General features: G+C 51.6%; 1 protein-coding gene across 2 annotated transcripts in view; it reads right to left on the reverse strand.

Annotated features, from left to right (window-relative positions):
- Positions 1 to 289: 289 nt before the first annotated feature.
- tmem104 (transmembrane protein 104) overlaps positions 290 to 15,386 on the reverse strand; it is a 28,240-nt gene continuing 13,143 nt past the window's right edge. For both annotated transcript variants that reach the window (XM_064314987.1, XM_064314988.1), the window contains exons 9-10: positions 8,804 to 8,897; positions 290 to 1,128 (exon numbers count right to left, since the gene is read on the reverse strand). In XM_064314987.1, the coding sequence (XP_064171057.1) occupies positions 365 to 1,128; positions 8,804 to 8,897 (858 nt within the window). In that variant the 3' untranslated portion in view covers positions 290 to 364. The remainder of the gene's footprint in view (positions 1,129 to 8,803; positions 8,898 to 15,386) is intronic.

The raw sequence follows: 15,386 nt of genomic DNA on the forward strand, positions 1-15,386 counted from the left end.
CTGGCCTGAGGAAACAAACTGCGATTGTCAAAAAACTTTTCATAAAAGTCACTGACACCCATTTAAAAAAATGCCCTCTATTTATCTTCCCCCCCCCATCAATAGGATCTTTAATCATTAGTAATTTGGTCCTTCTGAACAATTTGTTAAATCAGCTATTCCTAACGTGATAAATGTACATGCTACAAGATTCACACGCTTCATAAACGTACACATCCTGCACGCTCTGCCCCGCCCCCCCATCTGTCCATACAGCCCCCCCCAGTCTGTCCATACAGGTCCCCCCCCCCCCCCGTCTGTCCACACAGCCCCCCCCTCTCGATGAGGACACTAATAAACACAAAGCTCGGCCCGGAACCCTCCCTCAGTGCTTCGTTTCCGTGAGGATGATGTTGGCCGTGACGAACATCAGGCAGGAAGTGGCCCAGAGCAGGACGAAGCCCACCCAGAAGGCGTGGCGGAAGGGCGAGCGGTGCTTGTTGACGGCGTCGCGGCCGAGCACGGGCTCCAGCTGCCGCCGGCTCAGGAACACCAGGCACGCCGGGATGATGTACTGGATGCCCGTGCCCGCGTACGCGCCCGTGATGCCCACCAGCGACTCCAGGTTGTGCGTGCAGAAGGCCACCACGATGGGGGGCACCAGGGTGATGAGGGGGAAGACCACGCGGTCCACCACCCAGGGGTACGTGCCCCCGTCCCGGTGGAACAGGGCCTTCCAGTTGTTCCGCAGGGTGACGGCGATGATGGGGAAGTTGGTGCTGATGGTGAAGACGGGGAAGAGCCCCAGGAAGTAGCGCAGCGCGGGCACGTCCAGCACGTCGCAGCTGTCGGTGAAGCTGAGCGTGTACATGTCCCGCAGCAGCGTGCTGTCGAAGCAGAAGATGGCGGTGAAGGACAGCAGGCTGTAGAAGCCCAGGATCAGCGAGTAGTCCGCCAGCACCAGCCGCCCCACCCGCTTCTTATCCGAGATGGGGGTGATGAGCGAGGGCAGAGAGTGCTGGCACATGAAGGAGTACACGCACACCCCAAACAGGTTGGGGATCCCCGAGAAGTTCGCCGCAGGGGGGTGCCCCGCTCCTTTACCCTTACCGATCCGGATCAGAGCCAGGATGATCATCATGCTGAACGCTGCAACGGAGAGAGGGAGAGAGGGAGAGAGAGAGCGTGAGAGGAAGAGAGAGAGGGAGAGAGAGAGAGTGGAGAGGAGAGGAGAAAAGGAGGAGCGGAGAGAGGGAGAGGAGAGAGAGAGAGAGAGAGAGGTGAGAGAGGGTGAGAGAGGGAGAGGGAGGGAGAGTGAGAGAGGGAGGGAGAAAGCATGAGAGAGAGAGGGAGGGAGGGAAAGAGTGTGAGAGAGGGAGAGATAGTAGAGAGGTAGGGAGATTGAGATAAGGAGTTGATGACATAAAAAGAAGGAATACAAATATAAAGAGGTGAAAAGGGGGGGGGGGGGGTGAAGGGCAGGGAAAGGGTTAACCCTGGATTATCGGGGCGAGCGCATGCCATCGTACCAAAAATGACCCGTTATTAGAGCCAAACAAAAAGGGCACCGGGAGGCGGTGACAAAATGTCAGCCAATTATTCACAACATTCAAACCCAATACCGCTGCATTGTGCACAGACCGGGCTTAAAGGTGGTGTAGATGGGATTTTAATGATCTGCTCACCGTCATGCAATAATACAAGGGCTTCGTTCTGAAGGCGGGTCTGTCTGAAGTTCAGCGATGTCGATTTATATCAGTTCCCTCTTCAACAAGACACAAAGACCCACAACCCCCCATTCTTTCAACCACCGAGCTGGACCTCTTTCACACTCAGAACAATTCGTTTTGACAACGAGAGATGAATGAGACCATACCGGACCATTGGATCACCGTGGGGCCCAGCCTGATCACAGCACACTGTGGGGCCCAGCCTGATCACAGCACACCCTGGGGCCCACCCTGATCACAGCACACCGTGGGGCCCAGCCTGATCACAGCATAGCATGGGGCCCAGCCTGATCACAGCACACCGTGGGGCCCACCCTGATCACACCCTGGGGCCCATCCTGATCACAGCACACTGTGGGGCCCACCCTGATCACAGCATAGCATGGGGCCCAGCCTGATCACAGCAAACGTGGGCCACCCTGTCACCTGGGGCCCATCCTGATCACAGCACACTGTGGGGCCCACCCTGATCACAGCATAGCATGGGGCCCAGCCTGATCACAGCACACTGTGGGGCCCACCCTGATCACAGCACACTGTGGGGCCCATCCTGATCACAGCACCCCGTAGAGCCCAGCCACCGTGGGGCCCACCCTGGTCACAGCACATCGTGGGGCCCGCTGGACCTCCAGTCTGCATCCTGACTACAGATACACCGGCCAAAATCCAAACACATTTATCTGAGAGCCAGCTGGTGAGCAGAGGACCACAATGCATCTCACCACTGTCACAACGGCATTCCCCAGATTGTCCACAGGATAGCAGTTAGACCTCTGACCGCACACTCTAATGTGTTTCTGTTAACACCCGAGGGTGTGATACTCCCTGTGTAATCACACACTGAGTACAGCTGCCATGCTAGTTTAATGCACGCTGCCATGCTAGTCTTCGCTGTGAATGACTCACCGTGGTACACAAGCATAAAATCCACCCAGGGAAGGGAACAGAGAAATTTACAACCACGATCGTAAACGTCCACTGTGCATCTTCCAACAACGGACTCACCTTGGTGAGGACTACTGACTATTAAGTGCTCAAGTGACAACTGGCCCACACAGGCCTGGCCCCAACGAAACGCTTCACCCCGTTTCTTTTTCTGAGACGTACATCACATCCTCTCCATATATATACGCTGAATATAAATCGCATGCTGATTGACAGCGTGCGGTTAGGGGTCGACCACTCAACAATCCTCTCCCCTCCGTTACAGCGAGTCCAACCTGGAGGGTCAGGGGTCAGGGGTCAAAGCGAAGGGTGGCTAACCCACAGTTCACAGCAGCAGGTCAGGGCACACAAAGGAACAGTGGCCTGTTTTTATCAGTAAGGGCTGCGGCCCACAATATTCACCATCTCCATTAAACCTTCAGAAAACACAATGCAGATACGCGCTGGATATCTACCATCGCTTTAGGCACTGGAAAATGTAATCTAATCACTGTTTAAACTTTTATTGTCACGAACATCAGTTTACATGCATTGGTAAACACTGCTTTAGCTAATATCGTACCTTCACTGATGGTTATCAGTGTACATAATGTGCTTTCATTGAGAGTCACGGTCAATGGTTCCAGTAATGCATCTCAAGGCCATTAAAACGGATAATAACTAACCATCCACAGGACTAATGTGCTTCATCTCACAATGAGAAGCCAAGTCCAACGCACAGTGAAATCTACAGCAAAGGAGGCTAACCAATCAGTGCAGCCAACTGCCCTGCAGCCTCAGAATTATGACATGATCCTGACACTAATCCCAAACCCCATTCCACAGCGGTATTAAACAATACAGACACTAATCCCAAACCCCATTCCACACCGGTATTACACACTACTGACACTAATCCCAAACCCCATTCCACACCGGTATTACACACTACTGACACTAATCCCAAACCTCATTCCACACCGGTATTCCACACTACTGACACTAATCCCAAACCTCATTCCACACCGGTATTACCACTACTGACACTATCCAACCTCATTCCACACGTATTAAAAAATACAGACACTAACCAAACCTCACACCGGTATTACACATACGACACTAATCCCAAACCTCATTCCACACCGGTATTACACACTACTGACACTAATCCCAAACCCCATTCCACAGCGGTATTAAACAATACAGACACAAATCCCAACCCATTCACACCGTATTACACACTACTGACACTAATCCCAAACCTCATTCCACACCGGTATTCCACACTACTGACACTAATCCCAAACCTCATTCCACACCCGTATTACACACTACTGACACTAATCCCAACCCATCCACACCGTATTACCACTACTGACACTAATCCCAAACCCATTCCACCGTATACACCTACTGACACTAATCCCAACCCCATTCCACACCGGTATTCACACTACTGACACTAATCCCAAACCCCATTCCACACGGTATGACACATACAGACACTATCCAAACCCATTCCACACGGGTATACACACTACTGACACTAATCCCAAACCCCATTCCACACGGTATTAAACATACAGACACTATCCAAACCCCATTCCCACCGTATTACACACTATGACACTAATCCCAAACCTCATTCCACCGTATTACCATAGACACTAATCCCAACCTCTTCCACACCGGTATACACACTACTGACACTAATCCCAAACCCATTCCACACCGTATTACACACTACTGACACTAATCCAAACCTTCCACACCGTATTACACACTACTGACACTAATCCCAAACCCATTCCACACCGGTATTCACACTACTACACTAATCCCAACCATTCCACACCGATACACACTACTGACACTAATCCCAAACCCCATTCCACACCGGTATTACACACTACTGACACTAATCCCAAACCCATCCACACCGGTATTACACACTACGACCTATCCAACCCTTCCACACCGGTATTCCACACTACTGACACTAATCCCAAACCCCATTCCACACCGGTATTCCACACTACTGACACTAATCCCAAGCCCCATTCCCCGGCGTTCCGAGCGCTCCGGAGACGCTCCGCGCAGAGAGACGTGGAGCGCTGGTCCTGCCAGCGAGCGTCATCCCGCGCCTGATTTACGCCCTGCCACCGCAGACAGAAACGACCTTGCAGAGCACACTTAAAGCTTTACGAGCCTCCAGAGCCGCGTTTGAGACCCGCGCATCCTAAATTCTGTCGAGCAGTAAACAAAGCGTTTAGCATTAAAGTCAGTCACTAAACGGCCCAAAGGCCGATAGCATCTCAGAGACATCGCTTTACCCTGGGCTTTCTGCTGAGGCCTGACAGATCCCTCCTGCTGAGGCAGGCGTTTGCGTTTAGAGCGGAAACGTCTTCATCTGCACGCGTACGCTGGGCTGGGCGATACACACAGAATAAAAAAATCTTTTTTCTGCCAAGTTCCGTGTCATTTTCCCTTCGTCTTTTTCCCTTTCTTTAATGGCACCTGAGGCGGCAGTAAACGCCTCAGAGGGACATAAAAATCACCACCGATATCGATTGACACTGCAGCCAATCAGCAGTAAGGCCTCGCATGATGATCACGTGGAAGCTGTACAGCCCTGCTCTGAAGTTCACGACCGCATCCGGTACAAAGAGACGACCCACGGAGATCGAGGGGAAGGAAGAGAGAGGCGGAGCAACCAGAGCATTGCGTATCCAGCATTCAGTCCACATACAACATCATATCTATATCTGATATACACACAACATCAGCCCAGTCCAGTCATAAGCATCACACACCTCTGCCAGCATTACCACTGCAGACTCAGAGGGGTCAGTCAGAACCTGCAGAGCAGAGTCACAGGCCAGACAGGAGTGCGCTGCAGAAAAGGGGCTAAGGGTTCAACTCCAGCCCCAGAGCAGAGACACAGCACATTAATAAACACAAACTACACCACCCCACTCCCAGGCCATTTAACTGGCCAAATGCCAAATTCAGTTTAAAAAGGCGAACCACTCGAGCTCAGGAGCATCCGGGAACCACTTCTCCCGTCTAAACCCAACAGAACTCTCTGGGAGGGAGAGACGGCGAGCGGGGATCAGTCTGGCGGGTTGAGACCGCGCGGCGAGGGCGCTGTCAGTACCGGGGTCTGATAGACCCGTTTCCTGTCTGCGGTCACAGAGCCGCCAGCGGATCCTTAAATCAGCGGCGAGGGGCGCGGGCCCGGGACGGAGCGTCAGAGAGGAGACGAGCGGGGATGGGGGGGCACGCGATGGACGGGAGAGATCCCGCAGCTCGACAGCGCCCGAGCAGCGCCGCACCGCTAACTCAAAATAACGGCTCAGGCGCGCTGGAGGGGAACAGGAAGTGGTCTCAAAGTTTCCGTGATTTATTTTTATTTATTTATTTATTGTAAAAAGATGTAAACTATGCGCTCTCATCAAGTCGATCCAAGGCTGAACGGCACCGCCTCCGTGCTATCGCCCCGTACGGATATGGAGTCAAGGACGTCCCGTCTTTACACCAGGGGCACTTAAACTGCCCCACCCCGCCCCCTCCGAGCAAATGTTCTGATTTCTGTCACCCGCTCTCTCCATCGATTCAATTTATTGAAATTGTGTGTTAAATGGCTCCCATGAATTTGCCCTCAAACTGACTCTGCGCTGCACACAGGCCTGGCCCTCAGCCAGGCGCTTAATTGAACTCTTAATTTTCCACCAGCAGTTCGGTGTCAGGGGCTGGCTGTCCACGCCCAGCGCCGCCCGACAGCCTGTCAATGAATCAATTAAAAAATGTAACCTCTTCCTGCAGGAGTTAATTGCCACAGAGAAACTCATGGACAATGAAAGCAGTACTCCTCAGAGAACTGAGAGGAATGATTGGGAAAGCCCTAAAAGGAATATGGGAGACATGTCCTCCATCACATACATTCCTTATCCATTTCCCTGTTAATGGGGCCTCAGAGAGCATCATCTTCAGTGTCCAATTCACAGCTATTACCAGCTCCTTACGCTGGGAGAAACGCAAACGCAGCTGGAGGGAATATGGGCGTAGGCGGAGAGGTCTCGGGGCCGAGTTTGGGAGACTGTTCCTACACCAGCGTTGGAGGGAATATGGGCGTAGGTGGAGAGGTCTCGGGGCCGAGTTTGGGAGACTGTTCCTACACCATTGTGTTTTACTTAAAAACCTCAAAGTATAAACACGGTCAGGCTTTTCTAACCCTTCAAAGTGTGACATCACAAACATGCGATAAGAATGTTAGCTGAACATTCCAATGCTGATGTAACCATCACTACCAGTAATTGAAAGCAGTCATAGAACACTGACTTTAGAATTCCTACTCTTCAAATGGTTAAATTCTTTCTTAAGCATTGTATGGTCACATGTGACCTTATTAAAACCTCCACTTTAGAGACATAACCCTGTTTCTGCTCAGTCTGCCCTCCCTAAACAGGCACTTGTCTTTTTGTGTCTCATCAATATTAATGAGCCTGTGTGTTCTGTGCTAATTAGAGGGTGATAGGATGCTGATTAGGGAAAACTAAATGATCACATGCTACCGTGTACACTAAGCTTCTGCTTGTAATGGGATTATTCATACTTATGCTAATTTTAATGAGTATAATTTTTAGAAGAATGACAACACTCCGCAGATACATTCAGGCCACGTACAGCCTCTCTGCTCTTGAAAGCCAGCCACACCTCCTTCTAGATGGAACATTTTATTTTTTATTTCTCAGTTCATTGACTTTTGTTTATCCTGCATTTCATTTCAGAGCACATGCAGAAAGATGAACTTTCACAAAAAGACCTGTTAGTTTGGGATGTTCTCTTCCAGCTCACTGCTCACTCTTCTCCAAACCAACAAGAAATGAAAATTTAATGGATTCCCTTTGCGATGCGAGAAATTTAACCCACTCAGTCTGTCACTCAGAGAGTGTGACTGGGGATGAGTTCAACCGGAGGCAGTCGTTGCCATTAAGAGAAACCGGCTGGGAACCAGTTCAGACCGACTAAGGACGGTCAAGGTCATTCAGAGGACGTGGCCTGGGACCAGTTCAAGGTCAAGCAAGGTCAGGCACTCCTGTTGTTTTTCTCTGAAGACTCACAACTTTCACAGCATGACCGCCTAATAAAAGAACTCATGCCAGCTGTGCCCTGTGTAATTAGATTTACCCTCATCCAGCAATGTTTTGCACGCAGTCTGAGACAGACTAACTGGCCTGTAATTCCCCCGTCAGTTCAGTACTTTCTCCTGAGGGCACAGACGGGGCTCGACGCTCACATTTTCCCACAGGAGCACCATGAGCCCCAAAGCAGAAAAACTGTGCAACACACTAATGCATCCCACGTAGTAAATGTGCTCCTAACCGATGGATTCAGTCCTGAGTTCTCAGGAGCAAACGCTCTCGTCGAGCCCCGACCAGAGTGGCCGGGCCGAGCCGAGCGCTGGGGAGGCATCGGCTGGCTGCGTAATCAGGCCCAGGGCTGTGACACGCGGCTGTGACACGCGCAGTCCATCACGGGAGGCCCAGGCGGCCCAACGCATCCGTTTCCTGCGAGAGGCGGCCGTCTGGGCAGAGGGGGCGGGGTCACAGGAGGCATGATTCAGAGCCGTGTGATTTTAACGCCAACGAGGCAGACGGTTTTATTTCAGGCGTAGGCCCGTGATTGACAATCCAATCAGCGCCGGGCGGGGCTGTCGGGCTGAGGGATGGGGGGCAGAGACGTGCCACGCCAAGGGACCGGGGGGGTGGGGAGGTGGGGGTGGGTTTGGGATGGGATAGGGCAGGGGGGCAGGCTCAGGACAGGAAATGATTTTGAACACTGGATTGAACAGGGCATGCATTTCACCAGCAGGTAAAATTACAAGAAGTGTGTGTGTGTGCATTCGTGTTTGTGTTTATGTTTGCGTGTGTGTGTGTTTGTGTGTGTGTGTGTGTGTGTGTTTGAGTTTATGTTTGCGTGTGTGTACGTGTTTGTGTTTATGTTTGTGTGTGTGTGTATGTGTGTGTACGTGTTTGTGTTTATGTGTGTGTGTGCATACGTGTTTGTATTTACGTTTGCTTTGTGTGCGTGTATGTGTGTGTGTGTGTGTATGTGTGTGTGTGTGTGTGCGCGTGCGTGTGTGTGCGGTGTATGCATGTTCTTACCAAGCCACCGCATGACTGAGGTGAGGATTTGCAGGTATTTGGTCTTCTGAGCGTTGAAGAAAGTGAAGGGGCCGAGCAGCAGGGTGAAGACGCTCTGAGAGACAGAAACAGAAGCGCTACACGTCACAACACAATTCACCCGGGAGAACAGCGATGTTTCATATCAGGACACAATTCATCTGGGGAAGAACAGAGATGTTTTATATCATGACACAATTAATCCAGGAGAGAAGAGAGATGATTTATCATGACAATTCACCCGGGAGAGAACAGAAATTTCTTCATATCACAAAACACTCCACCCGACACCTCTCAGATTGACCATCCCTCACCTACTACATTCAGCATGCTCTCACCCTCCGCACGCTCACCACCTCACCTCTGCATCCCTCCCACCACCCAATTAACCATCACCATCCCTCCACCCTACGATCACCACCCTCCACCCTCTCACACCCTCCTTCACCATCCCTCCACCTCTACATTCACCATCCCTCCACCTCTACATTCACCATCCCTCCATCCCTACATTCACCATCCCTCCACCGCTACGATCACCACCTCCACCCTCCACCCCTCCGTCACCATCCCTCCACCCCTACATCACCATCCCTCCACCCTCACTCCGTTCACCATCCCTCCACCGCTACGTTCACCATCCCTCCACCCCTCCGTTCACCATCCCTCCACCGCTACATTCACCATCCCTTCATCGCTACGTTCACCACCCCCTTCTTCTGACGCATTTATTTCTTTAACTGGGCCTGGGAGTCGATCTCACCTGCCGCCCGTCCTCCCGCTGTGCGCTGCTCAGACAGCCACGCCCCCCCACCCCCCCGCCCCCCTGTCCCCCCGCCCCCACGAACCGCCAGCGCTTCACGCCGCGCATAATAAACGCAACAGAACAAATCTGATCAGGACCAAAATTCCATAAATCTATTTTATCTGGACGTGTGTTTGAGTGTGTGTGCGGACGAGCGTTTGAGTGTGTTTGAGTGTGTGTGTGGACGTGCGTTTGAGTGTGTGTGCGGACGAGCGTTTCAGTGCACAGAGAAACGCAGGTGATTGGAGTATTAGCCTGATGTATTAGCGTCTGCTCTGCAGAAAGACATTCCTAATCCACGTTTGATTAATGCTTCTTGGTTTGTCCTCCACAGCGGGGCCAGCCAAACCCGTATAACAGTAAGCCCTACGCAGCCTTCACCACGGGACACCCCGCTAATCGCAGGAATGACCTCTGACCCCTGCAGCCTGGCTAAACCCCCTCATGGCTACACACGCTACAGCATCTCCACGGTAGAGGAGGGGAGGGAGACATACATATAACTGAATTACCTGAGCGAGGTAATCTCTTCCCAGGGGCATGCTGGGAGATGGAGTACATCCCCACTCGATCCTGAGGCATTAGGTGCCCAGTGCTAACGTGTGCTCCCAGCGGCGTTCCGATGGAAAGACTGGAAATGACGCATGCTCTTTCCCTTACTGCCCGGATAAAAAGGAATCTGCATGGCGAAGAAATACGACAAATACGACCGCACCCCCCCCCCCCGAAGATTCAAGCGCTGAGTCACACGGCAGTTGCTGGTGACAGGAGGGAGTGCAGATTGTGAGGGCTTTAATTCATCTCCATTTCCGTCACACCCACGGCAATGTCACACGCACACACAGGAAGTGTGTCATAAAGGCGTACGCAGCAGGAGCAGGTGCAGCTGTCCAATCAGCATCAGGAGTATTAGCGCAGGTGCCCTGGCGTATTAGCGCAGGTTAGCGCAGGTGCGCTGGCGTATTAGCACAGGTGCCCTGGCGTATTAGCGCAGGTGCCCTGGCGTATTAGCGCAGGTTAGCACAGGTGCCCTGGCGTATTAGCGCAGGTTAGCACAGGTGCCCTGGCGTATTAGCGCAGGTTAGCACAGGTGCCCTGGCGTATTAGCGCAGGTTAGCACAGGTTCTGACACAGGTGCCCTGGCGTATTAGCGCAGGTTAGCACAGGTGCCCTGGCGTATTAGCGCAGGTGCCCTGGTGTATTAGCGCAGGTTCCTGGTGTATTAGCGCAGGTTAGCGCAGGTGCCCTGGCGTATTAGCGCAGGTTAGCACAGGTGCCCTGGCGTATTAGCGCAGGTTAGCACAGGTGCCCTGGCGTATTAGCGCAGGTTAGCACAGGTGCCCTGGCGTATTAGCGCAGGTTAGCACAGGTGCCCTGGTGTATTAGCGCAGGTGCCCTGGCGTATTAGCGCAGGTGCCCTGGTGTATTAGCGCAGGTTCCTGGTGTATTAGCGCAGGTTAGCGCAGGTGCCCTGGCGTATTAGCGCAGGTTAGCACAGGTGCCCTGGTATTGGAGTGCTTAGCGCAGGTGCCTGCAGTGCCCTGGTGTATTAGCGCAGGTTCCTGGTGTATTAGCGCAGGTTAGCGCAGGTGCCCTGGCGTATTAGCGCAGGTTAGCACAGGTGCCCTGGCGTATTAGCGCAGGTGCCCTGGTGTATTAGCGCAGGTTAGCGCAGGTGCCCTGGCGTCGTGTAAGCCGGTATCACGCCAGCCTGAGGGCGCATGTGGTCCAGCAGGACAACCGAGACTTCAGGGCAAAACAATTATCTTCAGATTAAGCTCCGTTCAGTACATAATCAATGTCTGTGTGGCATCTGGAGGAAACCCAAACTCTGGACCAGCTGCCAATCTAACGAGGCCAAAAAATAAATAAAAAACTAACCATTTGACTTTCTGGGAAATAGAGAAAAATGTTCTTTTGTTTTACGTTATGCAGACACTCCTAGCAAGTGGAGTCACACAGACATTAGCAGCATTTTTACATACAACTGATACATACAGTATTTTATTAAAACCACGGTCAGAGGCAGAACAGAGGTGTCTCAGCTGGGATTCGAACCCACAACCACAGTGTTGCAAGGTCAGTGTGCTGAACATTGTGCCAGGTAGTCAGCCTGTTTAACGGGGGCAGAAGGCTCATTATCGCCACTGCCGTCCGTTCCTTTAGCAAAGTGCACAGAGACCCTGAGAGAGAACGGAAGAGCCGACGCCCACCGCCCCCCCCCCCCAATCCCCTCCCTGCCCCCCCCCTCACCCTCATATTTCGTCCGCTTCCCCCGAGCAGGACGGCGCGCTGGGGATCTATAAATACAGGGTCTGCTCACAGGACGGGCGCACCCTGCGGCCAGCGGCCATAACCAGACTATTAATCCATTTACCGAGCTTCACAAATGGAGGGCAGGGAGAGAGGGAGAGAGAGGGGGAGAGGGAGGGATTGAGGCAGAGAGGGATAGAGAGAGAGAAAGTGAGAGTGGATGAGATGCATGGGGTAAAATTCTCTCAAAATAGAATTCACCACGGCAAACCAGCAGACTGTGGTAAAAATATTCAGAGAAAGGAAGAGTGCAGGCGCAGCGAGCACAGCCTGGATCTGCATAAAGGCTGTCACAGACAGGCAGGCGCCCAGAGGACGGCTGGGACCCAAACCCAAACAGAGACGAAGACAGACTTTTTTCTTCTTCACATTTTAGGTACTTTAGAAGACACTCTCCTCCACAGCATCCCACACAGCTTTCATTCTTCACACTGAATCCATTTCACAAGCCATTTGGGTTAAGCACCTTCTCCAAGGACACCTCACCAGTCCCCCAGTCTGGGATTCAAAAGCTACCATTTCAAAGACACAAGCCCCATTCCCTAATGGTGACACCACAACACCCCCCACCTCCCCCCCCACACCCCGACAACAGTGTCATGAGGGGGGAGAAAAGGAACTAAAAAAAAAACTTTTAGATGCAAATCTAAAACAATTCAAAACCTTTGCAGGAAAAAGAATAGGAGACAAGCTGTGCATTTTTGGCAAAACAAATCAAAATAAAACAGTCAAAATACTGATGGGAAATGAAAGCTAAATCAGATTTTTTTTGGATTACTACAGCTAGTGGCATTATTCTTCTGCATTACTGCATTTACAAATCATTACTATATATTATACATGTGCTTTATATACTGCGATTTATTTTCCCTTCTGCTATTTTAAGACTTCAGCACGCTAAAGACTTCCATCTACAGGAATATTTACTTCACTGCTGACAGATCAGATCGGCAGCTGTGTACAGTACAAGCACAGCAAAGCATTCTGATAAAGCAAGAGCAGCATGATGGAGAGAGGGGCAGAGAGAGAGAGAGTGAGGGAGAAAGAGATGAGACAAAGGGAGAGAAAGGAGAGAGCAAGGCAGACATATGAGAGTGAGCGCGAGGGAGAGAGCGAGAGACAAAGGAAGAGGAGAGCGGAGAATTTTGGGCCTGTTAGGATGAACGAGGGCCACTTTCAGGCTCATTAATTAAGACATCATAATCAGCCCCGCATAATTAACACGCTAAACTCATTATCAAACGGATACACGCATACTAAATATCGCCTCTCCCAGTTTTTAAAAGCCAGAAGCACTTCGCCTCACTTGTACTAAGTGCCTCCGAGTTGATTCGTTTTGACACATTGTATTACCAGCTTTCAGGGCAAGGACCCCTAATGGTGAACTCCACACACAACGCCGTGTATCCATGTTCTACACAACCCCAACACCACCAGCCCGGGGAGGCTGTGTGTGTGCTCATGCTCTACACAACTCCAACCCCAACACCCACAGCCCGAGGAGACTGTGTGTGTGCTCATGCTCTACACAACCCCAACACCCACAGCCCAAGGAGGCTGTGTGTATCCATGTTCCACACAACCCCAACACCAACAGCCCGAGGAGGCTGTGTGTGTGCTCATGTTCTACACAACCCCAACACCCACAGCCCGGGGAGACTGTGTGTGTATCCATGTTCCACACAACCCCAACACCAACAGCCCGAGGAGGCTGTGTGTGTGCTCATGTTCTACACAACCCCAACACCCACAGCCCGGGGAGACTGTGTGTGTATCCATGTTCCACACAACCCCAACACCAACAGCCCGAGGAGGCTGTGTGTATCCATGTTCTACACAACCCCAACCCCAACAGCCTGAGGAGGCTGTGTGTGTGCTCATGCTCTACACAACCCCAACACCAACAGCCCGAGGAGGCTGTGTGTGTGCTCATGCTCTACACAACCCCAACACCCACAGCCCGGGGAGGCTGTGTGTGTATCCATGTTCTACACAACCCCAACACCCACAGCCCTGGGAGGCTGTGTGTGTGCTCATGTTCTACACAACCCCAACACCCACAGCCCTGGGAGGCTGTGTGTGTGCTCATGTTCTACACAACCCCAACACCCACAGCCCGGGGAGGCTGTGTGTGTGCTCATGTTCTACACAACCCCAACACCCACAGCCCGGGAGACTGTGTGTGTGCTCATGCTCTACACAACCCCAACCCCAACAGCCTGAGGAGGCTGTGTGTGTGCTCATGTTCTACACAACCCCTACACCCACAGCCTGAGATGGACCCTGAATCCCCCGAACAGTATATTAGTATAAGAATATTCAGGAATAATTGATCCTGCAGTCTAGACCCTTTGAGTTTCTGCCATTTTCTCCTCTGTGTCCAAAAGTGTATTTGGCTCCAAACACAGACAGCAGCAGCATTAACGAACCAACATCGCCGTCATCCGTGCCAGAATGTCAAAGTCCAAAACTCCCCTTTAATGAGACCACGCCCCTTTAATTAGACCACTCCCCCTTTAATTAGACCACTCCCCCTTTAATTAGACCACTCCCCCTTAAGCAGACCACAGCAGATGAACCCAGCGGTGTTTTTCCAGCACGAGCTGCAAAAGGAGATTTATGGCAGACATGGGCAATTGGCTGCGGGGGGGTGAAAAATGGAGCCCAGCCTCTTGTTTAATTGGCTGACAGGCAGCTCTCACTCACAGCCTCATTACACTTGGGGGGGGGGGGGCTGCTAAACAGCTGTGATGGACCTCCTGAAACACAGTAAATAAGTCACACAGAGAATGTTGTACGTTGATTAATATACAAAAAAAAATTGTACATTAATCAAGCAACTATGGACACTATACTATACCATGTGCATACAATTACAGAAGAGGTAAAAGGCTTTTTTGTCTAGCTTACCAATAATATGCGAGACATCAAAAAATAATTTTTATTACTTTAAAAAACATTACTCTGATGTCTTCTTTATGCACAATAGACCATGTTAACATGCACGTTAACTGCACAGGGAAAACAACAAACAATCAGAGCACCTGGGCATCCAGATGTGTGAGTGTGTGTGTGTGTGTACGTGAGTGTATGTGTGAGTGAGTGTGTGTGTGTGTGTGTGTGAGTGTGGGTGTTTGTGCGTGAGTGTTTGTGCGTGGGTGAGTGTGTGTGCGTGTCCGTGTGCATGTGTGTGTGTGCGCGAGTGTGTGCGTGCGTTCGTGCGTGAGTGTGTGTGTGTGTGGTGGTGTGTGTGGTAGTGTGGTGCGTCGCGTGTGTGTGTGCGTGTGTGGTGCGTGTGTGGTGTGTGTGTGTGTGTGTGTGGTGTGCGTGTGTGGAGCGGGCTCTGCAGTATGGTGTGTGCGTGGTGTGTGCGTGCGTGGTGGTGTGTGGTGTGTGGGGGTGGCTGCAGGTGTGGTGAGTGCGTGCTGTGGTGTCGTGCGTGTGAGT

This window comes from Anguilla rostrata, chromosome 17 (assembly GCF_018555375.3).
Source record: "Anguilla rostrata isolate EN2019 chromosome 17, ASM1855537v3, whole genome shotgun sequence".
Classification (NCBI taxonomy): Eukaryota; Metazoa; Chordata; class Actinopteri; order Anguilliformes; family Anguillidae; genus Anguilla; species Anguilla rostrata.